This window comes from Miscanthus floridulus, chromosome 5 (genome assembly GCF_019320115.1).
Source record: "Miscanthus floridulus cultivar M001 chromosome 5, ASM1932011v1, whole genome shotgun sequence".
NCBI classification, from domain to species: domain Eukaryota; kingdom Viridiplantae; phylum Streptophyta; class Magnoliopsida; order Poales; family Poaceae; genus Miscanthus; species Miscanthus floridulus.
In genome coordinates, this window is record NC_089584.1 from 116,719,722 (window position 1) to 116,732,990 (window position 13,269).

Below are 13,269 nucleotides of genomic sequence, written 5' to 3' on the forward strand. Positions count from 1 at the left end.
TTTGAGTTCCTACCACACCATCTTGGGGCGGCCATGCTACGCCAAGTTCATGGCAATCCCCAACTATACCTATCTCAAGCTAAAGATGCCGGGACCAAACAGCATCATCATCATGGGTAGCACCTTCTTGCACGCCTATACATGTGACCGTGAGCATTACAAGCTCGCCACTGCCGTCATCAACTCCACCGAGTTCCCGGAGCTCAGGAATTCAGCGACTCCAGCAGTCCCCGACTATAATGGGCCGACCTTCTCGAGTGCCTTTCATCCGATCGAGGAAACCAAGGTGGTGGAGATCGACCCCACCAACCTGACCAAGATGGTACAAATTGGGACTAAGCTCCCGGCCAAATAGGAAAGAGAGCTCACTGACTTCCTACGCGCAAATTGGGATGTCTTCGCATGGAGGCCTTCTAACATACCGAGCATACCGAGGGAGGTTGCCGAGCATGCACTACGCATCATCTCGGGCTCAAAGCCCACCAAGCAATGCCTGTGTCGCTTTGATGATGAGAGGCATAGGGCCATAGGCGAAGAGATCACCAAACTTCTGGCAGCCAAATTCATCAAAGAGGTATACCACTCCGACTGGCTAGCCAACCCTATTCTTGCGAAAAAGAAGAATAGGAAATAGAGAATGTGTGTTGATTATACTGTCCTCAACAAGGCATGCCCAAAGGACCATTTTTCTTTGCCACGCATAGATCAGATAGTCGACTCCACCATAGGATGTGAAATCCTCTCCTTTCTGGATGCCTACTCAGGCTACCACCAGATTGCGATGAAAGAGTCCGACTAGGTTGTGACCTCATTCATCACCCCATATGGTTCATACTGTTATGTAACCATGCCTTTTGGTCTAAAGAACGTGGGCACCACCTACCAACGGTGCATGCAGTGATGCTTCGCCGACCAAATTAACCCACCAGACCAACCTGACCAAGTCGAGTGGCAAAAACCGATAATTATCGTCTATGTAGATGACATAGTAGTGAAAATGGCTCAAGCCAGCGACCTGATCGCAAACTTGGCCGCCACATTCACAAACCTCCGAAGCTTCAGCGTCAAATTGAATCCCGAAAAATGTGTTTTTAGGGTTCCAAAGGGGAAGCTACTCGGATACATCGTGTCCGAGTGTGGCATCATAGCCAGCCCCAAAAAAATCACGACCATCTCTAACATGGGCCCTATACACAATGTCAAGGGTGTGCAAAGGCTCACCAGCTGCTTGGCCGCCCTGAGCTACTTCATCTCCTGACTAGGCAAACAAGGGATGCCTCTCTACAAACTTCTCAAGAAGACAGACGTATTCGTCTAGACAAAGGAGGCATAGCAGGCTTTCGAAAGCCTCAAAGCATCACGGATGTCGGCCCCAATCCTCATCGCTCTCGAACGGGGAGAACCTCTCCTCCTCTACATCGCGGCAGGCAACCACATGGTAAGCGCCGCCCTCATCAATAGGGAGGAGCCAGGACACCCCTGAAGGTCCAAAGACTAGTGTACTTCATTGGTGAGGTAGTCACCGACACCAAGCTTCGCTACCCCTAGGTCCAGAAGCTTCTATATGCCGTGTTGATGGCGACACGGAAGCTCCTGCACTACTTCACCGATCATGAGGTCATCATCATCACTTTGTACCCACTGGGAGACATCATCCGCAACCACGATGTCATGGGACAAATCTCCAAATGGGCACTCGAGCTTAAGGGCCATGACATCAAGTATGTCCCCCGCACCGCTATTAAGTCTCAGGCTCTTTCCGACTTCATCACCGAATGGATGGAAGTCCAGCTCCCAACCCCAGACATCACCCACGAGTACTAGATGATGTACTTCGATGGGTCGGTCATGACACCTAGCTTGGGGGTTAGAGTGGTTATCATCCCCTCAGATGGGAGCAGGCTCCGCTATGCAATCTGTCTCCATTTTTTAGCCTCAAACAATGTCATAGAGTACGAGGGCCTCATCAATGGCTGTGTATCTCCATCGAGCTTGGCACAATGCGGCTATATGTCCGCGGTGACTCGGAGCTGGTCATCGACCAAGTCATGAAGGAATCCTCATGCAAGAGCCCTCTCATGGCAGCGTACTTCTAAGAGTTGCGCAAGCTCGAGGGCAAGTTCTGAGGGATCGAGCTGCATCATGTCCCCCAAAAGGACAATGATGCCACCGACTTCCTCACGAAATTGGCTACGAGGCGGGTTCCATCTCTAGATGGGGTCTTCATAAATGACCTCCACGAGTCATCTGCCCGTGTTCAGGAGGATCTAATTTTGTTGTGGCTCAACCCCGACCAAGCGCTCGGGGGCTTCGGCGCTTCGACGCGATCCGACCCCTACTAGGCGCTCGGGGGCTCAGGCCCTAACATTCCTTTTGCAACATTGATAGGCAACACCGCCGTGATGATGCTCGATCCAATCGACTGGAGAGCGCCATTGCTCGCCAACATCCTTGAAGAAGTCCTCCCACTAGAAAAGACTGAAGCACGATGAGTCGCTCGATGTGCCAAGACATTCATCGCCATTGGGGATGAACTTTACAAACAAAGTCCATCGAGAATACTCATGAAGTGCATCCCGACCGACCAGGGGAAATAGCTCCTCCATGAAGTCCACGCTGGAATCTATAGACATCATGTGGCCCTGAGGTCACTGGTCAAGAAAGCCTTTGGCCAAGGTTTCTACTGGCCTGCTGCACTCCGAGACACAGAGGAGGTTGTCCGTAGGTGTGAAGGATACCAGTTCTACGCTCGGCAAACTCACTTGCCAGCGTAGAAGCTACAAACCATCCCCACCACCTGGCCATTCATGGTCTGGGGCCTCGACATAGTTGGGCCCCTCAAAAAGGCCCCAGGTTGCTTCACTCACCTACTCATGGCGGTGGACAAGTTCACCAAGTGGATCGAGGCGAAGCCCAGCACCAACATCCGCTCGGAAGAGGCGGTCAAGTTCTTCCTCGACATCATCTATCGGTTTGGTGTTCCTAACTGTATCATCATCGACCACGGAACCAACTTCACCGATAAGAAGTTCCTAGACTTTTGTGATGGATACGGCATCAGGATCGATTGGGCCTCCGTCGGACACCCGCGTACTAACAGTTAGGTCGAACGGGCCAATGGCATGGCCCTCCAAGGACTCAAGCCTCGCATTTTCGACCAACTCAAAAAAGTATGACGGGCGATGGGTTGCAGAGGTCCTGGCAGTCCTCTAGAGCCTAAGAACGACTCCAAACCAATCCACGGAGTTCACCCCTTTCTTCCTAGTGTATGGAGCTAAAGCCGTGTTGCCATCCGACCTCGATCACGACGCCCCAAGAGTGAGGGCCTTCGACCAAGACCGAGTCACGGAGGCTCAATAGGACACGGTCGACCTACTCGAGGAGGCTCGTGATACGACTGTCATCCGCTCCGCTCATTACCAGCAAACTCTCCACAGGTACCACGAGAGAAAAATCAAGGGAGGACCCTCGAGGTCGATGATCTCGTACTCCGGAGGACCCAGGCAACCAAGGACAAGCACAAGCTCTCTCCACCATGGGAAGGACTATACACAGTGGCTGAGGTGATCTGACCGGGCGCCTACCGGCTGAAAGACGACAACGGCAATGTTCTCACCAACACATGGAACATCAAACAATTACGTCGTTTCTTTCCCTAAGCTCAGTCTTTACCGCTCATTTCTATTTAAAACTTGCTCCTATAGCACCCTAGCTCGAGCACTCTTGGCCTGGGTCACTTGGGGGCTCCATGGGGGTGCGATACCACTATCTCTTTACTATCGTTCAATGACACTTTTTGCCCAAACGAAAGGGCATCCCGTTCCTTTGACTACCCTACATAACTTACGCTTTAGCCTCCTGACCGATCAGACCCCACCACGACCTAAGGTTACGAGTAGCTGAGCCTCATGGGCCACGCCTAAGTTCTTAAGGTTGCAACCCATGGTCAATGGGTAGGTGTGAAAAGCAAATGACAAAAAGCAAAATTATGCAAGGATAAAAACAAGGGTGGGCGGGACAAGCTTCCCCTCACGATTGATTTCATCACAAAAGAACATAAACTGTTCACACGGGGGATCCCCCCATGAATTTATATTTTTAAAAAAGACTGACTACTTTTATATAATTCTATTGTGGTCCTCCGGTTGTATCGACGGATGGTGCGGCCGGCGAAGATGAAGGTAGCTCGGCTGTGGTCGGGACTACGGCGCTCGGCTCGGCTATAGTTGGAATGACGTTTGGCTCAGTTATGGGCGGGACAAAGCTCACCTTTGACTCGGCCTCCGCCATGGCAGGCTATACGACATCTTACAGGTGCGCACCTATGGCTGCCATCGAGCGACGGGCCTCCATCACCCACCGCTTGGTGACCTGCTCAGCAATCACCTGTGCATGCGGCACCACGCTTTCCCCCAGTGCCTAGATCTCATCCGTGCTCCACCCACAGGGGGCCACAAAGTCTAGGTCAGGGTAGTGGGTCACCACCGATGTCAACACCTCCGATGTCCCATAGAACATGCCATCGGAGATGAGCGCCCAAACCTCGTTCGGGACCTCTGCCAGCTGGACGACGGGCATGCTAGTGCTAGGGCCTGATCCAAACACCTTAGCGACCACCACCTATGCGATGTTGAAGAGTTGGTCAAGCTCTCCCTCAAGAACGCTTCGCTTCTCTAGGGACTGGGCCAGCGCCTCTAGGCTCTGACCTGCCATCGCTCTGGCCACCCCTAGTTCTAGAAACGGACGATGGATTCAGGAGCAACGAAAAGAAAAATTCAAGACATCAACCGAGGGAAGGACATGTACGTACCGAGGCAGGCGCTTTCGAGAATGCTAAGCCCTTCCTCTTGCTGGGTCACCCTCTTGAGCAGTCGAGCATTCAACTCCTCCATCCCGAGCATCTGCCCCCAGAGCACGACCACCTCCTGCTTGGCATCAGACTGGGCCTTCTGCTCTACCTCTAGAGCCTCCAAGGACTTCCGGAGTGCCACCTTGGTCTTCGCCAAGCGAGCCTACGCCGCGTGAAGCTTCTGCTCAGTAGCAGTCGCTCACTCAACCACACGCCACTCCGCTTCTCAGGCTCTGGTCGCCTCTGCCGACCGGTCTTGGGACTCACGGCGGGCGGATTCTAGCTTGTGCCTAAGCTGATTGACCCACCGCAATGCCGCCACTTCCTGCTCCATCTGACGATGCTCCTCTCGGAGAAACCAGGACTTGTGGATCGACATCATCTCCAAGTCCTGCGCGGCAAGAAGCAGGCGTTTTGAGACGACCGCCATGGCCTGATGGACGAAATCTGAACATAGAAAACTTACCTCTGCAACAAGGGGTAGGTCAATGATCATGGCCTGATGGACAAGCTCAACCCTCTCCAAGGCCTCCTTGAGCTTCGCCCTAGCAAGAGCGAGATCGGACCCCATCGACAGCCCTCTCTCCCCAACCAGGTGCCAAAGCTTCACCTCCTCCTCATCGTGAAGAATGAACCGGGCTATTCTTGGCTCGCTGAGGTGAGGCCACACCAGCTCATGGGTCACCCGCGACCAGCTGGAAGATCCAGCCATCGCAGCACCAATCGACGATGGGATCATCGCCTGCTCCCGAGACAGCAGGATGGTTAGTGGCGTCACCCTAGTGTCTTCCTCACTATCGGAGGGGCTCGGGGGCTCCTGTCGGGTTCATAAACCCAGGGACCCCAATGGACCCGCTTCTCTGCAATACTTGGCCTAGCAAGCGACGCAGCGACAACGCGCGTCTGGGCCGGCCCAGATACACAATGACAGGCCGAGACCATGATCCGGTCCCCGACCGGCACCTCCGGTTAGGAGACCTGGTCGGATCCCCGATCGGAAGGCCTAGTCATGGTGGGACCGCAGTCCGACTCCGACCCCATTCCTCCGACCGAGGATATATCGGACCTTTGCTCGCCTCTCTTTCCCGACCAACACGGTCGGGGCTGACTGGGAACAACCGACCAGGACGCCTGCTCGGTGTGGGCCTGGGGAGCTGGCGGAGCAGATAAGGTAAGACGCTCAAGTCAACCGCAATACCGAGGACCGTACCCTGCCATGCCATGCGCACCTGCAGGACGGTGCCGTCAGGCCATGTTAGACGGACACTATACAGCATGCCAGACGCGTCAGAGCACAAAAGGTATTGTGGGCACCGTCGTTTGCCGTCCAGGCGAACACTGTGCAGCCTGCTAGGTACAGCAGGTCATGAACAGTAAGGTGGGCGATGTCGGCGTAAACAGTATGGCGGGCGATGCCATGTCGTACCCGACGGCGTGGGCGACAAGATTAGGTAGCACCCGTACATACTCTCTCCCTTTCCGTCTTTAACTTGTAAGGCCATCCCCTTCATCTATAAAAGGGGATGTGCTTTCTCCTAAAAGGACACAGTCTACACGCTATCAACAGCGGATAAGTTTGGACACACAGAGCATACGCTTCAATACTTAGCGCACGTTTGAGCATCCGTCACTCTCTTTCACTCGGATCAGAGTCCGATCGGGCCACTAACACCCCCTTCTCATTTCTTACTCATTTGTAACCCCACAGTAAACTTCGAGCATATGAACTCAGGAATAAAGTCATCGACCGACTGAAACTGGATGTATAGTACATTGCCTGAACTAGTATAAATTATATGTCATCGCGTGCTAGACCACATCTGATCTTAGCGTACGATAAAATTATAAATATTTACTCGTCGATCACGTTTCACACCGGCACATAGGGAGGTCGATACGAGGGATTGGGTGGCCGCTCTTTGCCTCTTTGTCGAAATTATAATGACTCGGCACGCGCGGTGTGGCAAAATATATACGGTACTGCTGTGCCTTTCGGTTTCAGTGCCTAACATATTTTAAACTTGATAAGAGTTAGAATAAAGTGACCCGCCGGATTAACATGACTAGATCAAAGGCCGCACGGTTGGATTAGCGATGGATGGGGCTATATGGAGGCAACGTACTACTCTCTATTCAATCAAAAGCATGTTACGTGATCATGTCCTGTTAAACTTCTTAATTTTCGGCTATTTATGTGAGCATCTACACTGAACTATGAAAGCAACTCGGCGGCATTCATCTTCGAAAATTAAGCAATTTCCTAGATAACACGAGGGTTCTATTATAGGTCTATAACAAGTTTACTAATTAGTAGGGATGAAAACGGTACGTATATTTTCCGACCGTATTCAAAACCGAATCCGTTTAGAGGGGTTGAGATCTGTCCGTATCCGAGTCCGGATATCCAACATCCGATACCGTATCCGTATCTGAATACTCAAATCGCATATTTATGATGTCGATATCCAATTGTATCATATCCGACATAGTTGACACTATCTGTATTCGAATTCGAATCCGGACAAAAATATAAAAACAAATATAATATCGGTGATATCCGTCCGTATCCGATCCGTTTTCATCCCTACTAATTAGCGTTGAAAGCGACTATGCATGTTCTGACCACTTGAAAGATCCAAAACAATACTTTTTTTTTTGCAGAGTTGCACTAGCGTGTTTTGTTGCTCATTTTAAAGACTTGGTATCCAAAACAATACTTTTTTTCATAGGCTCATAGCTTATGGCAACATTAATGTTTATTGCAAGTTGGAAAAACACCGAGTCACATTATTTGAGAATGATTGAGGACAAGCCTACTGAATCGATGGTGAGCAAGAAAAGTCCATGCTCTGTGCAGTACTGCACACGCGTGGTGTAGATCAGCAGACAACGACGGAAGCGAGAGCCCGTCAACAGCTTGGGACGTTGCAGAGAAGAGAGCCATGCTAAAGGATATGCGTGCCGTTTGATACATATGTAGATCATGAGGTAATCATTATGGATGCATGCGTGCACCAGTGATAGATACTACTCCGGATAGCGCCCTCATCAAAGCTAATAAACAGGGTCAACAGACCTAATAGTAGGGGCATGTACAACCCATAGAGACAGCCTGCTGTCTGTAAGTTTTTGAAACTCACGCACAGACAGTTAAATAGACAGCTCGTACACTGGGTTGTCTATTTAACCGTCTACAAGTTGTTTAATGCTTGTATGTTGCCACGATTAAACATGAATATGATCCTTGTATACCACTGTATTGCTACTTAATACGAAACAGATCAAGCATAATTAAGTTGAATATAATTACAATATTTTAGACTAGTAATTACAGCAACATAATCAATCATGAATATATTTTTCTCATAGTGTCGTAATACTAATACGAGTAGGTTACCGTAATTTTTTATTTGTATTAAAAAATAGTTTTTTTAAATACGAACAATTTCACAAAATAAGATATACAGAGAACCTTCAAGGTGTGACATGTGTTTTATCTCTACTATAATGGACTAATTAAAATTATACTAGATCTCTCCAAAAAAACATCCCCGCTGAGAGCCTCCAACTATTATGCGTCTAGAAAAATATACACATAATTTCGTATCTAATAAAATTAAAGGCTAATAAAACACTTAAACCAAATTCGATGGCCGATTTTTGACATGTGATGCTAGGCTTCTCACCCATCCGCGGCTTCGAACGCGCCCTGCACACGTCACGACCAGGACTGGAAGCATGCGAACACAAAAAAAAGAATGGCACCATGCCTCGACTCCCAACGCTCCACACCGCCGCCGCCAATGGACGCGTCAAGGAGGCCATGGATCGCTCTCCAGCTCTGAACCAACCGCCTCTTGCTGTTTCTCCGGTGGACGTGGTGAACCGCCGCACCGGCACCCGCAGCCTCGCCGTCCGCCACCGTGGTCAGTCGAACGTTTGGGATGTCTGGACATCACCTGAAGCAAGAACGGCGCCAATGAATTGAAATATCTCGTAATTGTCTTCCTGTACTTTTCATGTGCATTCCTAAAATGAAGCCGTGGCGTTAGTACGGACACTATACTAGTCACTTCTGGTTGTAGTTCTGGTCGGAAGGAACCTAACAAAATTTGAATCATAATTTTTGGATTCAAATTTGATTATATATATATATATATATTATAATTTTTAGTAAATTTGTGCATTCTTTGAAAAAGGACAAGAAGCTAACAAACACTTCCGTGGACGGCTGCGTCGCTCTCACCCACACGAGATCCGTTCGTGCGTAGTTCATTCCTCGGAGCACGGCCGAAGCCGGCGCCTCACGAGACGACGACCCCGTGCCGTCTGCTACTCGCGAGGGGTGTTTTTGCAAAAAAAAAAAAAAAAAAAAATTGGACGCAGACGGCTCAAAGGGTCCCGTTGTACGTGCCCTAGGTCGCCCAAAAAATCAAGTCCCTGGATTGCCGGGCAGAATATGACGCTATCCCAATCAACTTGCACGATTGATGCGTACTCAACAGTTGGAAATTAACTCTTGCTGATCGTCATGGGAGATGAAATAAACTCTCAGGACACGACATGAAATTAAATGCCTATAAAACTCTGGAATGAAACTTTACATTGAGAATGAGTGTTTTATCTAAGTTTTCATTGTCTTGACAACGACGCCATGAAACTGTCCACTAAGACTGCCCTTAGTTTTCTCTTGCTTCATTTCCGTGCAGTGCTGCCACGAGTGCATGCATGTACCCCAGTACGGGTCAACACGCACGGCCTTGTCAACCGAGACAACTGCTCAAGCTAGCTGCTTCGATCAGCTGTTCCTGATGATAAGCATGAACGGGGAGAGTTAGGAGGCAGGAACCAGGAATACAGGAGACTCAAGTGGATTGCCAGCAGTAAAAAGAGGCGGCTACGTACGTGGTCCCGTGCGCGCGAGATAGAGGCGGACGTGGGTGGAACCATTCCACACGCCACCACGGCGAGGAGCACCACACAGGTGTATGTCCGGGGCGCAGGCCAAGGAGGCACCCATCACCTCGCCCGGCACTTGCTCGATCGGATAAGCGTGCCCCTTCCTCCTGCTGTCCTCCTCGGCGCACGCGCACGCATAGCGCCACGCAGCATCAGCGCATAGTACGTATTGTATTGTTGCTAAAATAAGCAAGCCACTTGTATTCCATTTTGTTTGCCTTGAGTGAGCTCATCATTCCCCCTTTCCCGTGCTTTGTCTTTTCGATGTTCGCTTTGACCTCGCCATAGGCTTCCCTGCTGCGTCACGTAGTACTCACTTTCTCCGGCCTAAGTTGAGTGTACAACGAGTTGCACACCTCTCTTTGCCTAATATATATATCATCCTATTCTAAGAGGGGTGGTGTTATTTTTGACTCTTGAAGCCCCCCGAATTAGCTCACCAAGAACCACACTCCATGGGAGACTCCAAAGCAAGAGAACCTCTTCCCCGGCTGCTAGATCTTATCCCGGATGGGAAACAATGGAAGGGAAGGGAAGCACAAGGCGCAGGAAGATCAAGGAACACAGGCTTTGGGAGCGAGGAGGACAAGCAGCTAGAGCTCAAACTCGGTCCTCCGGGTCTCCTAAAAGAAGGGACGACAGCAGCAGCAGCGTCAAGAGACGAAGGGATACGGCGAGAGATTCCGGCTCTCTCGCTTGGTTGCTTCCCGCATAAACCCTCCAAGCCTGCGGTAAACACTACTGCAACTGGGACAAAGAGGGGGTTCTTAGACACCATTGAGGCCAAAACAGAAGGTACCTAGCACCTTATTAGCTGTATTCTTGTCTTGTCCTCTTGTTTACTAGAGATTAGGAACATAGAAACGGAATAGTCTTTTGTTCTGTTGCCTGAAGATTGTAATGATATACTTTGTTCTATTGTTTAAAGGTCGTGATGAGCAGAAGCAGCAGGCTGGAGCTGGATGTGGGAACGAACTAGCACTGGACGAGAAGATACCAGCCGCGAGCGAGAGAAAGAAAGGATTCTGCCCGCCAACATCACAGCATGCCCCTCCTGCTCCAACTGTGCACAACAGACCACACGCCCAGGGAAGGTAAAATAATGGTAGCCATAGAGATGCTTTGTTTTTACTAGGTCAAAATGAGGTCCCTTTACTTTCTTGCCCAAAAGTTGTTCACTTCAGGTTGTCAAATCATATCATTCTTTTTTTTCCCATAAAAGGTGGTCTGCAATGAGTTTTTTTTGGGGTGGTTTTATCATTTCCTAAACTTGTGGTTTTGAACTTTTCGGTGTAGCTTTACGCCTTTGAGCACTTCTCTTTTGGACTATGGTCGCTATGGTATTCTTGTTAGCACAGTTGCACTGCATAAGTTGAAAGTGGATAATAATAGCATCAATCATTCGACGTCTAACATTATCAATGGTATAGTCAGCTATACTACTTCACAGACAGACTAACTCACCGGCCCTGTATCTGGTACAGAAGGCCTTCAGCTCCGGTTGTCGGTTGGCCTCCAGTCAGATCCTTCAGGAGAAATCTTGCTCATGGCGGTTCATCTAAACAATCCACTGAGCCACATAATAGTGAAGCTAGCATGAAGGAGAAGCTTGCCTGCAAGAAGAATCCTCTTGTAAAAATCAACATGGACGGAATCCCCATTGGAAGGAAAGTAGACCTTGGAGCCTATGACAGCTACGAGAGGCTATCATTGGGCGTCAAAGAGCTTTTCCATGGTTTTCTTGAAGGTGCAAAATCAACAATCAGTTCGAATGAAACAATTACTTAGATTCATTTTAGAGCTTTCAATTTGTGCGCCTTTACAACACGAAGTTGTAATCTTCTTTCCTTTAACACTGTTTTGCCTATGTTGCAGCTCAAAAGGATCTATCTAGTGCTGGAAGTACACAGCTAGGGGCCACTGAAAAAATATTTTCTCAATTATTGGATGGGTCTGGTGAATATACTCTAGTTTATGAAGACAATGAAGGAGACAGGATGCTGGTAGGGGACGTGCCGTGGAAGTAAGCTTCTTTATTTGTCATTTACAATTCAACCACACCCTACCAACATAAAAAGGAAAATGTTATAATCAGCACCTCCAACTCAGTAAACATGTTGATTCACGTGCCTTCTCTAAAATTGAATCATCAAATACTGCTAACACTAACTTGAAGTTTGAAATATAATACAAGTCTTTCTGTGTATGTAATCCCTGCAGTGTATTTGTGTCAACTGCTAAAAGGCTGAGGGTTTTGAGGAGCTCAGAGCTTTCCCATGGTTTGGTAAGCACAAGGCCACCTCAAGTGATGTGTCCGGCTTTCTGTTACATGTTTGATTGCTCCAAACTAAGCATGACCTTCCTTTTAATGCTCTTCCTTTTTTACAGATTGCAGTAGCTCCTAGAAGAGGACCAGATTGCTGAAAGCCTGAAACAGTGACAAAATTCTATCATTTGGAATGTGAGCAAACTGAACCCGGACGATTCCCCTTCTGTGATGTGATGATACCTAATTTTTTGCCTGTAGAGACTAGTCTAATGAGATGAACTAGCATTTAAGATGCATGGAGAGGTCCTGGATATTTTGTAAATTAGGCTACCATGTGATTCGTTGCTGTAGAGTAGTGTCCTATTGTAATTCTACATGGGCATTGGACTTCTAAGAGAAAGTTCGCAAATGCAAGATCTACCAATGTAAAATTACTTGTTCTGTGCGACAGATTTGTAATCCCAACATGCAAATCTAATGTCCAGACCGCAATCGTTAGTAGTACTCACCAATGTGCTAAAGAGAACACTGACATGCTAGTGTCACTGCGACATGGCATCTACAGAGTAGCAATTTCATGTGGTATTTTCAATTACTCTAGGGCACACAAAAATTGGGAAAAGAGCAAGGTGTCCACTTCTAACCTCCCCCTTCAAATGTTGTCTCAAGCACCATAAGCAATAACAAACCATGGAAGCAAAGCATGTGCTAGTGCCTTCATGGCTGTTGAGTACCAAATTGCTATCCTATATGCCCGTAGCAGACCCAAAGCTTTCTAGGAGCTTAGGCGGTTTAGTAGTGGGCTAAGCAGCTAAGCAGGCCTAATCTCCTCTATATATGGGCTACACAATAATTAGATCTAGTGGAGTTGAACACCAAGGAGCCTGGGCGAAGGTCCAGGGTCGCCAGGCCCTGGGTTGCCAGTGCTATATGCCAATAGTGTCAGGACTGTGACTTCACACACGAGGGCAACTAGTCCTTTTGTTTGCTTGTAAAGGAATCAGTGAATCACACAATGTCTTCGCTTCTCATGAGTATATAACATTATCCAGGTCTTAAATAATTACATGGACCTGATGACACCAGATGCCAAACCTGGAAGTTACCTCCAAGCTGCCCTGGTGGCCCAGTGACCATACCCCCAGAAGCTCTCAAAGAAGTCAAGATAAACAGAAGGTGGCATTGGTTTTCT

At 48.7% G+C, this 13,269-nt stretch overlaps 1 protein-coding gene across 5 annotated transcripts; it reads left to right on the forward strand.

Moving 5' to 3' along the window:
* The first annotated feature begins 9,920 nt into the window (after positions 1 to 9,920).
* Positions 9,921 to 13,259, forward strand: LOC136450559 (auxin-responsive protein IAA6-like). 5 transcript variants are annotated; one of them, XM_066451047.1, is made up of 7 exons: positions 9,921 to 9,970; positions 10,097 to 10,603; positions 10,737 to 10,902; positions 11,293 to 11,555; positions 11,684 to 11,831; positions 12,029 to 12,092; positions 12,197 to 12,585. In XM_066451047.1, exons 2-7 carry the CDS (start codon positions 10,264 to 10,266, stop codon positions 12,230 to 12,232), a joined length of 1,017 nt encoding a protein of 338 aa, XP_066307144.1. In that variant the 5' UTR covers positions 9,921 to 9,970; positions 10,097 to 10,263; the 3' UTR covers positions 12,233 to 12,585. The 5 variants fall into 5 exon arrangements, 4 of the variants coding, with proteins under 4 accessions (XP_066307144.1, XP_066307146.1, XP_066307145.1 ...); XM_066451048.1 differs by lacking the exon at positions 9,921 to 9,970 and adding an exon at positions 13,130 to 13,259 and having other exon boundaries at positions 10,010 to 10,603; positions 12,197 to 12,269; XM_066451049.1 differs by lacking the exon at positions 9,921 to 9,970 and having other exon boundaries at positions 10,009 to 10,603; positions 11,296 to 11,555.
* Positions 13,260 to 13,269: the final 10 nt, after the last annotated feature.